The 17059-nt window shown below is 36.7% G+C and overlaps 2 protein-coding genes across 5 annotated transcripts in view; one reads left to right on the top strand and one right to left on the bottom strand.

Moving 5' to 3' along the window:
- Window positions 1-9590, bottom strand: part of LOC101892294 (membrane-associated guanylate kinase, WW and PDZ domain-containing protein 1) — a 71362-nt gene extending 61772 nt beyond the window's left edge. For 2 of the 4 annotated variants that reach the window (XM_059126124.1, XM_059126127.1), the window contains exon 1: window positions 3102-3239. The gene's annotated coding sequence lies outside the window, so the exon portion shown is untranslated. Of the gene's footprint in view, window positions 1-3101; window positions 3240-9150 lie in introns of those variants that run through there. The other 2 variants (XM_059126125.1, XM_059126126.1) reach the window with 2 other exon arrangements.
- A 1853-nt stretch (window positions 9591-11443) lies between these two features.
- LOC101892805 (X-box-binding protein 1) lies at window positions 11444-13655 on the top strand. Its single transcript, XM_011295713.3, has 2 exons — window positions 11444-12266; window positions 12715-13655. Exons 1-2 carry the CDS (start codon window positions 11956-11958, stop codon window positions 13445-13447), a joined length of 1044 nt encoding a protein of 347 aa, XP_011294015.2. The 5' UTR covers window positions 11444-11955; the 3' UTR covers window positions 13448-13655.
- The last annotated feature ends 3404 nt before the right edge of the window (window positions 13656-17059 follow it).

Raw genomic sequence — 17059 nt, 5'->3', positions numbered from 1 at the left:
GGGGGTTTAAATCCCTCACATTCGTAATATTCATTCGGCAACAATGATATTTGGTACAAGGTATCTTATAGAGCTCGGAAATACATTTGCCAAATTTTATCGGGATCGGCGAAGATTTGGATATAGCTCCCATATATATACTTAATCCGATTTCAGGTTTATTGTGCAAATGGAGTGAATTTCGGGACGTACATTTCTATTTTGAGGAACTCGGCTCCGATATATATTTTTTTAATATAATTCTTCTCGAAGTATCAAGTACTCTATAGCAATGTTATTTGGTACAGAAGATTAAAATGTCTCCGTCAAATTTAGTAAAAATCGATTCAGAATTGGATATGTCTCTCATATAATAGTTCCCTCAGAAACCAAACTTTAACTGCTCTAAAGCCAACTATTGATAGGTAGTATGATCTATTTCAAATAAATTCTTTTGTTACGGTAGCTCTACTAAATATGCATAGTGGTAAAGGGTATAATATAGTCGCACCCCGCCCGATTTTTGACTTTTTCTTACTGGATATACTTTAAACAGAAGTTTAGAAATCCCTCATTGTTATAATATGTTGCCAAAGAAACTTCAAAGCCCAAAAAACCCTTGATCGGAAAGAACCGTGAAAGAGCTGTAGGCGCTTTGTTGCCCATGTAACATTTTCAAAGCTCTCAGGATTGTAGGAAATTATGTGTCCTTATGATATTACGTATGCCAAGGTTATAATCCTTGTCCGAAGGGAATTAGCATTGTTCCAAATCGTATAGCATATCGACATGGCAAGTTGTCAAGTCTTTGACTTCAATGATTGTCAGACTTCTTGGCCTCTCACAAAAACCTCTTGCCCTTTCTTTCATTTTGGATTCCTCTGACAATACTCTCAAGCATATTTTTACTCTACAACCATTCATTCATTCTTCATCTGTGTTGTTGTTTATCACCTCAACGCCCGTCCTGAATTCTTTCCTTTACTTGTATTTTCTTTCACATTTTTTTGCAACAACAAAATTATTGCGCGAAAGTTTTCAATACCGGTTTTGCTTTTTAAGCCATAACATTTTTTCATTTCCAATATAAAAAGGCCATTCATCAGCCAAAGAGAAAATTTGCAGTTTCGCTATTAAACGCTATTTTTTGTGTCATACCTACAAGTACATAAAAACATTACTTTTTTTAAAATTTGAAAATTTTTACAACTTACAATAATAACAGCGCCAGCGTAAAGTAACAATTACACCTGTGTAATTGGAAAGATATCCACACACACACACACACAGTCATCATGGCATCTCACACAATGTAAGTAAAAAGTTTGTCATTAATTACTTTCATATATCGCACCTTTTGTGCCGGCTGGATAGTTGGCTGGTGCTGGTGCTGGTGCCTGTCATTTACTGCTCCAATGCCAATTAACAGCTTTTATTGAAACTATTTTGTTTGAAAGGGGGCGGGGATGGAGAAAGGGAGCATTTGTTGTTGTGTTAGCATTTTTAACGCTTATTAGCAACTCCACCACCAACAACGTACAACGAAAGACCGGCCATAATCAACAGAAGCTGTTGTGATGACAACCAGTTATCATATTGGTAAGTTAGGTATGTGTGTGTGTGTGTTTGTAAGTGGCTGGCAAAAGATTGATCCATAAAACTTGAACACTTTCCATTTTCACTGGCACCCAAAAGCAGAAAATACCAACAACAATCCAATTGCACAAAAACGTCACAACATTGTTTCTTTCTTCTTCGGTTTTCGCAAAGCGGAGAAACATTCAAAACACCACACCAACACACATATACACAGTTACGCATGAAATTTCGTTTTAGTTTTGCCAAGAAACAAAAAAACAACAACAATGTTTAAATTAAAAGACGGACATAAGACGACGAAAAAAAAACACGTTAATAGAGGCAAAAGTTAACAGGTAAATACAGCAAAAACAACAACACCAAATAACAGCAATCAACAGTCAACCAACCAGCAAAACCACACTTGTGCCAAACAAACACAAACACGCAGAGCACCCCGACGGCGACGGCAGCAGAGGCAGTGACAACTGTTGCATCTGTGGAGACGTTACAATCGACGACGGCGTCACATAAAGAGCACACAGCGACATTGGTCTACACACCGGGAAGATCAAGTGTTTTTTGGTTAAACGGTAAACGAGTGAATAGAAGAACAATAATAATAATTCAACCAACCAGCAAAACCACACTTGTGCCAAAACACACACACACACACAGCAAGGCGACGGCAGCAGAGACAGCCACTGCGCCGTTGATGTTGATAGTAACGGCGTCGTTACCTATAGAATACACAGCGGCGTCAATATGGTAGACAGCAAAAAGATCATGTTTCCTTCAGGTTGGAAGGGTTTTGCAAGGTAAACAGAACCACGATGATAAGAAACACCAGTCATCGATCAAGCAAAACCGTGTTTGTGCCAAAAAAATACAACACGACAGCTGACTTTGTCTTTAGCGGCAACGTCGATGTTACGGCGGCGTTACTTAAAGATCACACAACGGCAGTGTGGTACACATGATAAAACCAATTATTTTTTGTATATTTAGGGCGTTTACACGGTCAACAGGTGAAAACAATAACAACAAAAATGAGAATAATAACAGACAGCAAAGCGCCATTCAATAAAGCCGAACTTGTGCCAAAAAAACACACACCACAGAGGTAGTGGCAGCCTCGGAGGAGTCGATGTTAGTAGTAAAGTGTGGTACACACAATAAGATTGTACCTTTTTTTTTAAAGGTTTGCACAGTAAACACCAAACAAAATACAATGGAGCAGCGAGAGTTCTCTGCCTCGACGACGACGTCGTTTTTCAAATAGCGACACACAATAAGATCAAATGTTTTGAGGTAAAGGTTTACACGTTAGCTTTTATAGTGGTGTACTATCGTTGTTTTTTTTTGTTATTAATATAATTCATTGATGATAATTAACATAAATAAAACATGATGATGATGATGCTAAAAAGTGATGAATTGTAAATGACTGAGTGACTGGGGCATACTACCACATTCCAATGGGGGGAAGGTAGCTGTGTACCGGCCATTAATGACGGTTTAATGTTTAGCAGACAATCACCTACCAATAACAACAATAATGCTGGAGAATCTCACAATTTGCACCAAGACATTCCCCATCCGTACACATAAATATTTAACAAGAAAAGGTTTTTGTTTGTTTTTTTTTTTCTCTTGTTGTTGTTAAAATAGCACACACGGCCAGAGCACGAAGCCGATCGGCTCGCAGTCGGCGTGCAGCCGCCGCCGACTTTTTTTAAGTGATCTGAGCCGCCGCTGATGTATGCGGCTCTCATCGGCTCAAATTTTTAGCCGACTGAGTCGGCTAAGCCGTTGAAAAATATAAATTTATACAGCAAATTTGTATAAATATGTCTTTTAATCTTATCGATAAATTAACATATTATAATGCTCATTATTGGACGATAATTTACATTGTGCACTCGTCTTCGAGAGGCAAAAACGTGTAGGCTATTTATATTAATTATACCCTACACCACATAGTGGTAAGGGTATTATGACTTTGTAGATTTGTTTTTTTATCACAAAACCTTTGGCAACCTTTTGTAACTTACGAATTTTGATGGAGTGGCAACCATATTGTTTGCCAAAGATTCGTTGTGTTTTTGCTTGTTCAAAGAAAAGAATGCAAAATGTGCCAAAGGAATATTAAAAATTATTTTTCCGCTAACCGAAAGGGTCAAACAGTTTTGACTAAATCAGAATCCGATTCTGACGAATCTGTTGATACTGAAATCAATATTTCTCCATATGCAGATGTATCTCAATATGAAGATCTTTTTAAAAAGAAAAATGAATTTAAAAATTTGGCAAAGGTTGTTGTAAATGAAGGTGGTATATCAATGTGTTGGAAATATTTTGGTGATCTCTATTTTAAAAAGAGGCATATACTTCAAAAATATAAATTTTGCAAATTGTGTTTGGATGAAAAGACCAATTTAAAAAGGTAAGAATTTCTAATTTTTTCCATTCGCATGTGTGTAAATGTTTATGATTTTAGTTTTGGAAAATCAACATCAACCACAAATTATATGAACCATCTACGAGCTGTACATAACTTGGACGTGAAATCTTTAAATAACCTGAAAAGTTCAACAATGACACAAAATGCATTGAAATCCTCAACAAGTTGTAACAACAAACAACAAAATGCTCGCCGGGTCGCCGAAATGTGCTGTTGGGATTTGCAACCGTTTAAAATTGTTGAAAGGCCAGGATTTAAGAAATTGGTATCTTTCTTAAACCCAAAGGCTATATTCCCCACAGATAGGACAATAGCTACGACGGCTTTAAACGATGTTTATAACATATATTTGGACCACGTAAAAACAAGCCTTAAAGAGTCGCCCAAAAATGTTACACTTGTATTGGATATGTGGTCAGATAAACATAAGCACTTGTCTTACATAAACATAAAAGTTCATTTCTGCCAAAAATTTTCAAATGCAAATTGTAACGCTCAAGACAGAGATCTTTCCACGACCTCACACTGGACTAGCAGTTGTAGAAAAAATTGAAGAAGCTTTATGTGAATTTAATCTGTTGGAAAAAAACATATGTGCTGTTACTGATGGTGGAAGCAACATCGTTTCAGCTTTAAAAATTAAAAATATACCAAGATATGGTTGTATGGCTCATGTTTTACACAGATTTTTGATGGAAGATATACTAAACAACAAGTCATTTGAAAATATTAATAACATAATATCAAAATTAAAAAAAATTTATAGCAGCTTAATGTATAGCTATGAAGAAATATCAAATATTCAAAATATGGAGGAACAAAACGATTTAGAAAAAATATTTACAGAGGTTGAAATAATTTTGGAGAGTTTGGATAGTTGCGAACAATTTCCACATGGAGATGACTATTTTACTGAACAATATGAAGCAACTTTAAACGTCAAGCACCACACCTCTTTGAAAAATTCCGTTGCAACACGTTGGAACTCTCTGCTTGCAATGATTCAAAGCTATACGAATAATATATCCACTATAAATGTAGCATTAGTTAAAGCTAAAAAGGAACTGTTAGTGATTGGGACAATGGAAAAGCAAATTATAACGGAATTTGGCACGTTTTTAAAAATTTTTGAGGACGCCACAAAACACCTTCAAGGCCAAGATTATCCGACGATATCTTCGTGTATTTATTTTCAGGAATCCATTATGTCCTCAATGAAGAATGAAGAAGAAAAAGCGTCTTTTGAACTAACAATCAATTTATGCAATTTCGCTGTGCAAAACTTCACGAAGCGATTCAAAGTATATAGAATGTATGTTGTAGCTGCGCTTATGGACCCATGCCAAAAAAACTGGCCTGTTTTAGATAAATATATACTACAGATACCCAAACAATCGCCAAACTCCTTGGAACTTGTGCATGATGTTCTGTCTCCAATTTCCAAGGAGAACTTGATTATGGAAGAAATTGAAAAATTAAAGGAAATCGATGACACATTATTAAATGAGCCATCAACGAGCACTGAACCAAATGCAAAAAAACAGGTATTATGTTTTAATAAATGTAAAGGTAAACTTAACTGACGTATATTTTACTTGCAGAAAATATCAGCTAGTCGTCAAAGAATGTTGGAATTTATGGGACCATCGCCTTCTAATGTACAAAATAACGTAGAGTTAGAAATAAGAAAATATTTGGAAATGAAAGTCGAGGCGGTCGAGCCTCTAGATTGGTGGCGACAGAACAAACAAGTACGTTAAAGATTCACATCTTAAACTTGTTTTAAGCAGGTTACGTTTTGACCATTTACTTTTTATAGATCTTTCCAAATGTTGCTACTGTAGCAAATATGTGCTTTGGAATTCCAGCCACATCAGCATCTTCAGAGCAAGCATTTTCATATGCCGGGAATTGTGTAAATGCTAAGAGAAGCAACCTGCATCCGGCAACAGTAAAGAAACAATTGTTTGTTCACGATAACAAGGCGGTCGTCGAACCATTTTTATCAAATTAAAGTATTTTTATTATAATTTTTAATGTGCTATAAGCAACAAATGTGCATATAAATTTATATTTTCATTTTTATTTTAAATTAAATGAATTGACAGTTGTTAAAACAACCGAAATTATTTGTTCACGTTAAAGTCGTCGGCTGTAGCCGACTTTTAGCCGCCGCCGGCCGTATATTGCTTTAGCCGCCGCCGCCGATTTTCTTTCGGCTGCAGTCGACTTTTAGCCGCCGCCGACTTTTTTATGCTTAGCCGCCGCCGCCGAGAATTTCACATCGGCTTCGCCCTCTGCACACGGCACTACACGACAAACACACAAACCATCAACAACGAACGAACGAACGAACGTCAAGAAGCAAAACACGTTAGACAAGATCACCACGACGACGACGACGACGTTAACGGCTAGCGCGCTCAACAAGTCGCAAAAAATAAGCCAAAGGTAACAAATATTTTTCTTTTCAAATAGCTTAGGTATTTTTTAATTTCCACTTTTTTCTTGTTTAATCAAGAAATATTTGTTTTATAAATTACCATCTTTTTGTTTACATTTATTTATTTTTTTTTTTTTTCAACAATATTCTTCTTCTTTCTTTATTATTTTATTAATTTGAAATTCTTTTTCACAGTGAATTGTTTGGTTTTCTTTCTTTTGTTAACAGCAACAATTAACACACGACGTTGACGTTGATTATCCGCACAAGCCGACCGTTTCTCTTAAATGTTCGTTTCAAACTAATCATTTTGTTGTTATGTTTTTCGTTGCGAGACTGGGTTGTTGGATGTGAGTGCGTTGTGTTGAGAGGTTGGCATCGAACCAAATGTTATTGAATGCTGTGTTCGATGGGGTTGGCATGAATAACAGTGTTGCTACATTTTGAGATTTAAGCGATTTTTTAATGTATTTTTTTACATTTCAGTGTTGATAATTAAGTAATCTAAAAAGGAGCAGTTTTTTTTTGGAATTGTTATGACGTTTTGTGGGAACAACTGACAGAATGGCGATGGGGGCTGGTTAAACTTGTTTATACCCTACACCACATAGTGGTAAGGGTATTATGTCTTTGTACATTTGTTTGTAACATGGAAAAGGAAGCGAGATAGGCCTATAGTTCCTTTTAAGGATCTTTATAGAATCACTTTCTGAGTCGATTTATGTATGTCAGTCCGTCTGTCCATGTATTCTTGGGAACAAAATGCAGGTCGCATTTATTATCCAATTGAGATGAAATTTTCCAAGCAATATTTGTTTGGCCTAAGGACGAACTCTATTGAAATTTGTGATAATCGGATCAGGATATAGCTCCCATATATATCTTCAAACGATGTCGAGTTAATTGTGCACCAAATGACCTGAATTTTGGAACATCCCACCGAATTCAGTCTAGAAGCAGGTACATCAAATGTAATGAAAATAGGTTCAGATATAGCTATGGCTCCCATATATATGTTTCATCCGATTTGGTGTTTAAGCCCCCACATTCGCAATATGTAACCCACAAGAATGATGTTTGGTATCAGATACAGAACTGAAATACCTCTGCCAAGTTTTGTCAAGATCGGTTCAGATTTGGATATAGCTCCCATATATATCTTCAGACGATTTCTGGTGAATTGTGCACCAAGTGACTAATATCAGTCCAAATGACCTGAATTTTGGAACATCCCACCGAATTCAGTCTAGAAGCAGGTACATCAAATGTAATGAAAATAGATTCAGATATAGCTATAGCTCCCATATATATGTTTTATCCGATTTGGTGTTTAAGTCCCCCACATTCGTAATATGCAACCCACAAGAATGATGTTTGGTATCAGATATCAGATACAGCCCAGAAATATATCTGCCAAATTTTAATCAAGATCGGTTCAGATTTGGATATAGCTCCCATATATATCTTCAGACGATTTTTGGTGAATTGTGCACCAAGTGATTAATATCAGTCCAAATGAGCTGAATTTTGGCACATCCCACCGAATTCAGTCTAGAAGCAGGTACATCAAATGTAATGAAAATAGGTTCAGATATAGCTATGGCTCCCATATATATGTTTCATCTGATTTGGTGTTTAAGTCCCCCACATTCGTAATATGCACCCCACAAGAATGATGTTTGGCATCAGATACAGCCCTGAAATACCTCTGCCAAGTTTTATCAAGATCGGTGCAGATTTGGATATAGCTCCCATATATATCTTTAACCTATTTCGTGTTAATTGTGCTCCAAATGGCCAATATAAGTCTAAATGACCTAAATTTTGGCATATACGATCGAATTCAGTCTAGAATCAAGTACATTTCATTTAGTAAAAATCGGTTCAGATATCGCATATATATGTTTCATCCGATTTGGTGTTTGAATCCCTCACATTCGTAATATGCATTTGACAACAATGATCTTTGGTACCAGATATCTCTTAAAGTTCGGAAATACCTTTGCCATATGTTATCGAGAACGGCTAAGATTTGGATATTATATCCTTAATCCGATTTCAGGTTTATTGTGCAAATAATGGCTAATATCAGCCCAAATGGAATGAATTTCGGGACGTACGTTTCCATTTTGTGGAACTCGGCTCCGATATATATATATTTTTATTTTAATATAAAAAAGTGATATCATGCGCACTATAGCAATGTTATTTGATACAGAAGATTAAAATGTCTCCGTAAAATTTACCCAATGATTTTCGGCTTATTTGAGTTTTTTTTCCAAATTTCAACAAATCAGATGTAATTTGAAATTTCTCTTCTTTGTGGATAGTTAAGCACCACGCATAACATATTGAATATAGTCCCCTATTTGATAACATTTATTATAAAGCAGTACATTTCGATTTTCGTAATTTTGGGGGTTTCTGACATTTCGTCAAAAACATTACCATAAAAAACACCAAATTGGTAACATTTACTACCATGAAAACCAGCCAAATTGGCAACACTTGTTTATTCGTATTTGACGTCTAGAGAATACCATTCAAAGTACGAAAAAAAAAATAACAACACAACACGTCTGCAAACAAAAACAATGCTGCTGTCCATCAATGCAGACCTTCTTGTTTGCTAAATTGTTTTTAAAAATATGTGGAAAATAAAGAATTATTTTGCATCAACACTTACCGACGAGCACTGATGAAAACATAAGAATAGAACAATTTTTTATTTAATAAACAAATTGCAAACGTGCAAATTAAAACGAAATTCTTTTATTTTATCCTTTTTATTACAATTTACAAATATATCAATATAATTATATGATATTTTACAGCATTATTTGCGCATATTTTTATTTGATTTTTTTCTTACTCCACAATTTATTTCTACCTGTTTGTGGTGTTGCTTCTTGTTGTTGTTGTTGTGGAGTTTCAACTTGTTTGCTTCCATGCACTTCACTTGACAATTATAACTTCACTTTTAAATGGCATTATTTTTCACATTGCCATTGGAATTTCTTACAAATCTACACACAAATATATTAAGGCACTTATTTTGTATTTAAATTTTTGTTTATTTTGTTAATTACTAGCTAAAATTGTTAGATTTTCAAACGCACAAAATCAAGAGGCAACCAAATAAACCGAGCTACTAATCACTGAGAAATGATATCATAGCTAATCACTGAAATTTGATAACAACTTGTTTCGCATGCTATAATTACTGGTGGCACCTTCACACCATGTAAATTTCATTATAAGATTTGGGAAATGCTAAAAATGTTTTTAATAAAGAGATATTTTTATGGATGTTAACGAAAATAATAATAATTTTTGAATATTATGGTTGTAATATTTCAGAAAATTTTGACAGATATATACTAAAAAATTTAAAAATTAATTTACACTGTGATCCATGGCTCAATAGGAAAGGTTGCACAACTTCAAAGAACCTAGAAAAATGCAACTCTGTGCTGGAGTCTTAAAGTGTCAAACCGACTTGTAAATAAACAACATTTGGCTTTGTTTATTTCTATTTTTTTTTTACAAAATTCTTATTTTAGGGAAAACTCGCGAGAAAAGAATGGAATTTCGGGGTAATTCCACAAGATTGAATCTGAAATAGTAGGACAATACAGAACAATTTGTTACCCATTTACATCGAAAATTTGTATTTATTTTGCAACCAAATTTGAAATAATGTCAAATTATTGTTATACACAAAATGTGTATATTTTTTGACAGAATAAGGGCACCAAAAAAAAAAAATAGTATTTGGGGATAGCTTTGTTCTACATTCTGTAATTATGCCATGGTATTGGGCACGAATTGACAAAAATGTGTGAGTAATACAGGTCCGCGCAATACGCTGCACTTCCTTAATTGCCCAGCCAAACCTACCCCCAATCACTCTACAAAGTCTGTGGTTACGGCCCGTGATATAAGGCGAATTTTTGAACCTGGAGTTGGAACCAAATTAGCAGAATTTCAAAAAAAAAAATCTAAAGGCGAGAAAGTTTAATGTATTCTTACCTTAAGACTATTTAGCGATGACCGTCTGTCTGTCTGTTGTAATCACTCTATCCTTCGAACGAATTGAGGTAGAAGACTAAAATTTAGCATACATGCATATTGTTAATGTTAAGTTCGTAAATGGGCCATGTCGGTCCACGTTTTCGTATAGCCCTCATATTACAGTACCACCCGATATTCGGAATTTTCATGATTTTATCGACATTATTCACCGGAATTGTTTCAAATTTCGTATTTGAAGTTCGTAATGGGAACTACAGCCTATTACGAAAAATATCGTATGCAGGTCCACGTTTTCATATATTCGCCATGTAACGGTTTTCATTTAAGTGCTAGTTTTCTATTTTTTTTTTTTTTTTTGGAAAAATGTCAAGTTCCTTCCAAATGGTGGAGGTTATTAAAAGATCCGCCCCACCGAACTTAGCTGTTATTTTACTTGTTCCCTTTAATTTCTGTATTGCGGTGCGACTACCATAATTGCTGCAAGATTTCTACCATTTTTGCAGTGAATTCTTATAAATGTTTCCTTTTTACAAGTGGCCTTGTTTCAAACTTTTCAATACCAACTTTTGACGGATATCCATATGCGCAAGCCCTATTGAGAAAATGGTCGATTTTGTGAACACTAATGCTTTAATTGTAAAAAAGTGACGAAGGATTATATATTTAATAATTTTTAATTAAGTACTATATTCCAATTTAATTTAATCATTCTATTTTGTTATTTCCAATTCAATTATTTTATTTCAACTTAGTTTTTCTTAAATTTAATTCCCAATTTCATTACTATTTCTGTCTCCATTGACTTCACTTTTGACGCGCCATGACGCCTGAATTGTGCTCGAACGCTTAACGGCACAATTGACGGTAACCCGTTTGCCTATCATCCCCTCTTTATTGTTGTTGTCTCACAAACGACCGACCAATCACAGCACGATACGTACTTTATAACATCGGTCATCGAATGTTGGAGAAACGAAGTCCAATTCGTATTGGGCCACGCAATTATTTTCATTTCATTATTTTCAATTGAAGAATACATGTCGCGAATATAGCTAGCAAAGAAAAGTGCGGAAACAAGGCAACAACAACAACACACAGTGACTTACAAAACAAGACATGAAGAAAATAAAAAAACAAATTGTATTTCCCAACAATACGCAGCAATTGAAGTAACCACCAACCTCTGATGGATACAAAAGGCCATCTGAGAAGTAACCCATTAGATGTTTCCAAACAATCAACATAATAACAACACGTCAGATCAGATAACAAAAGAAAAAAATAGTTGAAAGACAAAATACGGAAGTCTTTCTTTAAATCAACAACAGATTTTATTTTGGATTTACAAATCAACTCAACACAGCAACAACGTCACGTTAAATTATGATTTTTTAAAGTGAATTCGAGAAGGAAATTGAACCAGAACATAGGGGAAAAAGCTTTGAAGTAATTAATCATGGCAGCACCTACAGTTTTTATAACAGTTCCAAAATATGTGGCTATAACGCCAGCCAATGCACCCAACGGAGCCACCATTGTGGCTCCCATGGTTACAACAACAACCACAACCAATACTACTACTACTACTACATTACTACCTAAAATTAAACCTGCTCCCCCACAAAACCCAACAGCTGTGCAAATTTCCACAACGGCTTCATCGGACAATGATTGCAGTGATTCGAATAGTAGCAGCACCACTTGTCCTCCACGAGGAAAAAAGAGGCGTTTGGATCACTTGACATGGGAGGAGAAAATTCAGCGGAAGTGAGTATTGTTAATAGAAAAATTAATCTAGAGCAGAAGATAAGGCAATGGTTGGTCGTTTAATTAGAAAAAAAGCTTTGCTTGCTTTTTTTAAATGAAAGTGCCGAATTAGTCATCGTTTTACAGAACTAGAGCTTTTTAAGATTTTTTTTTAGAATATTTTTTGTAATAATGGATTTTCCTTAGTGGGGTTTCCTTACCCTCTCATGGATGAGGTGTTTTCCAATATAAAAAGGCTTGTCTTCTCTAAGAAGACAATCAATTTTCTCAACATACCTTGGAAAATGTTACACCTTCATGGCTAAGACTTTTACCTCGCCTTACTAGGCTCTTTCAATGTCGTAGGAGATTTACAAATTATAAAATCTTGGACACAGGTTCCAAAATTTTGGAAGCTTTCTTACGTCTTTTTGTAGATTTTTAACCAGTTTTTGGTTTTTTTTTTCAGAAAACTAAAAAATCGCGTTGCGGCCCAAACATCACGCGATCGCAAAAAGGCCCGCATGGAGGAGATGGAATGTGAAATCAAAGAACTAACGGCACGTACCCAAATTCTCGTCAACAAATGTGAAAGTCTACAGGTCATCAATGATTCCCTGTTGGAGAAGAATCAAAAACTTGACATGGAAGTAGAGACGCTCAGACAACAATTGCAGGAGCTACAAAACAAACAACAACAGCAACAACACAGTACCGCCGCCAGCGCAACCCTGGTTAGCCGCTGTGCCGGCTGTGAGTCCTTATTAAACGGATCAGCAGTATCCAAAAATACTGACCCTCTGCAGCAGGGCTCAAACCCCAAGGACTTTCAGTCGACACAGCTGTTAAACAGCAGCAGCAGTGTGTTGCAACTGCAACAACAGCTGAAAAAGAGCACAACAGTCTCGTCCCTGTGGCGTGTCATAGCTCTCTGCCTTCTCTACAAGATATGCTCCTACCCGACATCGAAATCGGCGAAGGAACGCTCGATGATGCAGAATTTGATGCCGGCAAGCTGGAAGAACTTGCCGAAAGCCTCCTTGCCGATATCACAGCAGACCTGGAGGCTAGCAATCGAGAGGGCGATGCGTCTGTTGCCGAAATTGCAGGCGGAACAGAGCGATTGTCTGGATCAGTGGTGGGGACCACAACAGAGTGCCTGGAATCCGGCCAACATACAAGCCAAAATGGCAGTGGCCTAACAACAGCAACAACAACATCCACATACATGCCCTCTCTGCAAACACCGGAATTGACCCTAGAAAATAAATTAGAAAAGGAAATTTGTCAATCAACCAGCGACGTCTCTTCTATTACTACAACCACATTAACAGCCCCAGATGCTATGGCCAGTACAGCCGCCCCCACTACCCTAACACCTGACACTGTGTATGGTACATATGATGCCAAGACCAATTCCATAACCGTGGTCATGGATGATGTGGCCGTGCCCGTAAATGAGGTTGTGGAAGAAATCTATTGGGATGGTGGCCGAACCCATGGCTCAACGGCTTCCAATGCTGCTGATGATGAGGATGATGTTGATATGATTTATAACTCATCAACATCCTCACCATCTGGCGGCATTGCCTCACCCTCTCAGGTTTTCCTCAATGTCACCACCTGTAGTGATGATGATGATGATGAGGAGGAAAACCCCGACAATGACGATTTCAATTTTGATCCCATTGCCAAATTTTTGTGTCCCAAGAGACCTTTGGTCTCCCCGCTGGCCAAATCACCGGCCCCATCATTTCATTCGGCCACCTCAGATCACGGTTATGAATCTATTTTGGGCTCACCGCCCTCCTCTTCCCACTATGAGCCCTTGTCCGAAGATTTGGCCACAGAATTCAATGATTGGCCTCCGGGTTTCAATGAATTGTTTCCAAGTTTGATTTAAAAGCTCTCTCCATGGCTCACACCCACACACATATGTAACATACACAGTTTTAAGTTGTTAGCGGTAAGGAAAAAAAAAATAAAATTGGCTTTAATTATTTATTGTTACAAACAATTGATATTGCTTAAGAATTCCCCACACATTTTTTATAGAATTATTTTTTTTTTTTTATTATTTAAGCTAAGCTGCAGTTTAGTTTTCTAAGGCTGTTAATGTTAGTGTAATAGATTAGCTAGCTAGCTAGTTAGTATAAGCTCTTAATGATATTATTGTTATATAAGTCATTTGTATACTAATTATGTTATTGATAAGTTTTCTAATTTCTAATTTATTTTCTAAGAAAAAAAAAACTAAATATTTTAGTGTTCTAAGGTCGTCTTTTGCCAGAGAAGTTTATAGGGATTCACATTTTACTGTTTTGACTGCAAATTCTTAAAATTTGTAACATTAACAGCAAAACGTGACCATATAAAATTCTTTGGCAAAGGATTTCCATAAAAGAATCTTCACTGTATAATATAGAGGTCAATACCCTTATATGTGTTTGTAAAAAAAAAGATATTTGAAAAAAAATATATAATTAAAAGGATTTTATGTGTTTTTTCATTAAAGAAAAAGTTCAAAAAGTTAAAGATCAAAGACTCTCATAAAAGACCAGAAGGTCTTTCCATAGAAGAACAGAACAAGACCTTTTGGTATTTAATGACAAAACCTTCCTTCTATGAGAAGAAGACCTTCTGGTCTTCTTCTATGAGATGAAGACATTTTTGTCTTCTCTGAGATGAAGACATTTTTGTCTTCTCTGAGAAGAAGACCTTCTAGTCTTCAATAAGAAGAAGATCTTCTGGTCTTCTATGAGAAGACCTCCTGGTCTTCTATGAGTGGACCTGCTGGTCTTCTACGAGAAGATCTTCTGGCCTTTTATGAGAAGAAGACCTTCTGGTCTGCTATGGAAAGAAGACCTTCGGGTCTTCTATGAGAAGAAGACCTTCGGGTTTTCTTTGAGAAGACCTTCTGGTCTTCCATGAGAAGAAGACCTTCTGTCATGCCTCTATGAGAAGAAGACCTTCTGGCCTTCTATGAGGAGGAGACCTTCTGGTCCTCTACGGAAAGAAGAACTTTTGGTCCTTTACGGAAAGAAGACCTTCTGGTCTTCTAGGGGAAGAACTTCTGGTTTTCTATGAGAAGAAGACCTTCTGGTCTTCTATGAGAAGAAGACCTTCTGGTCATCTATGAGATGACATTCTCGTCTTCTATGGGAAGAATTCCTTCTGGTCTTCTGTGAGAAGACCCTCTGGTCTTCTATGAGAAGACCTTTTTGGTCTACTATGGGGAGACCTTCTGCTCTTCTATGAGAAGAAGACTTTCCGACCTTCTGTGAGAAGACTTTCTGACCTTCTGTGAGAAGAGCTTCTGGCCTTCTATGAGAAGACCTTTTGGTCTTCTGTGAGAAGACCTTTTGGACTTCTATGAAGAGACCTTCTGATCTTCTTCTGTGGGAAGTCCTCCTGATCTTCTGTGAGAAGATCTTCGGGTCTTCTATGAGAAGACCTTCCACTCTTCTTCTCATTGAAGACCAGAGACTCTCTTCAGATCATTTTCAATGATCTTCTGTGGGAAGACCTTCTGGTGTTCTGTGAGAAAAAGACCTTCTGGTCTTCTTCTATGAGAAGAAGAACTTCTGGTCTTCTTCTATGAGAAGACCTTCTTCTGCTCTTCTATGAGAAAAGACCTTCTTTTGGTCTTCTATTAGAAGATTTTTCAGTCTTCTATGAGAAGACCTGTTGGTCTTCTTCTGTGAGAAGACGTCTTAGTCTTCTATGAGAAGACCTTCAACTCTTCTTCTCATTGAATACCAGAGATTCTCTTCTCGTCATTTTCAATGGCCTCCTTTCCAACCACCAGCTTGTCACCCCTAAAAAGAATATGATGCAACCTTCCGCTACTCTTGTCTAACTTTTACGCGCTTCATTGAAAATTACATCAGCCAATATAGTTTTGATTTAAAAATACCAATGACTGAACGACATGAACGCGCAACTGACGTGGCCTTTTTGGTGGATGTGTAAACGTTTCCGTCGAGCAAATCATTTTTTGGTAGTGGCAATGACGCCAAAGGTGGCCTAGAAAAGATATTTTATCAAAGGTAGATTCTAGTGTATTTTCGGTGCCTCATTAAAAAGTAGGTTTCCAAAATTTTAGGTTGGGGCATCGCTATTAGTTTAATTAAAATTCTACAGCTTTTGTGCAATGGATCTCGTGATTTTTCATTTAATTATTTTCTTGGGTTGTTGTTGTTGTTGTAGCAGCACATTGCCTTGCAAATCCGGCTCAAGCAACAGGTTTAAAAATTCTGGCTCAAGCTACGTAATTAAAGAGGTGCAGCGTATTGTGCGGGCCTGTATCACACGCCGGGCAGACGTCAAGCACATCTTCTTCAATTCGTGCCCAATGCGAATCCCATGCTGAACCTAATTTCGCCAAAACTACCCTGGTTTTCCTACGCAGCTGGCGTTCTTCAGCTGCAATGGAGGGGGCGGGGGTGGTCTCCGAGGATGGCATTTATTCTATAACTGCAAATAGCCTCAGCAACTGCGTCGGTATGAATGCCACTCTGACCTGCCTGATAGGCTTCTTGATATAGAGGTTCTCTTTTATAGCGTTGGACCTCCCTCTCTAGATTGCGTATGTCCTTCCACTTGCTTTGGTAGGAAGGAGTGTAGTGAAGTACTTCTTTACCCGCTGCTTGCAAATGAAGTCATTTGTTTCCCTGTTTAGAAACCCTGTCAATGCGAATTTCAGTCAAAAAAAAAACACCTTCAAAGTTAGCATCTAGAGTCTTTCTCTTTTATTTGTCCTTAATAGAAAAAAAGTAGAATTACACATATTTATGTATGTAGTTATGTATATA

Source organism: Musca domestica, unplaced genomic scaffold (assembly GCF_030504385.1).
Source record: "Musca domestica strain aabys unplaced genomic scaffold, Musca_domestica.polishedcontigs.V.1.1 37, whole genome shotgun sequence".
Classification (NCBI taxonomy): Eukaryota; Metazoa; Arthropoda; class Insecta; order Diptera; family Muscidae; genus Musca; species Musca domestica.
This window is presented reverse-complemented; position numbering and strand designations above follow the sequence as displayed.

What these genes read in the sequence shown, in the direction of transcription:
- LOC101892805 (XM_011295713.3), top strand. Translation starts at nt 11,956, where the DNA reads ATGGCAGCACCTACAGTTTTTATAACAGTTCCAAAATATGTGGCTATA. An exon ending in GAGGAGAAAATTCAGCGGAA is followed by an intron (nt 12,267 to 12,714) that starts GTGAGTATTGTT and finishes TTTTTTTTTCAG; the next exon opens with AAAACTAAAAAATCGCGTTG.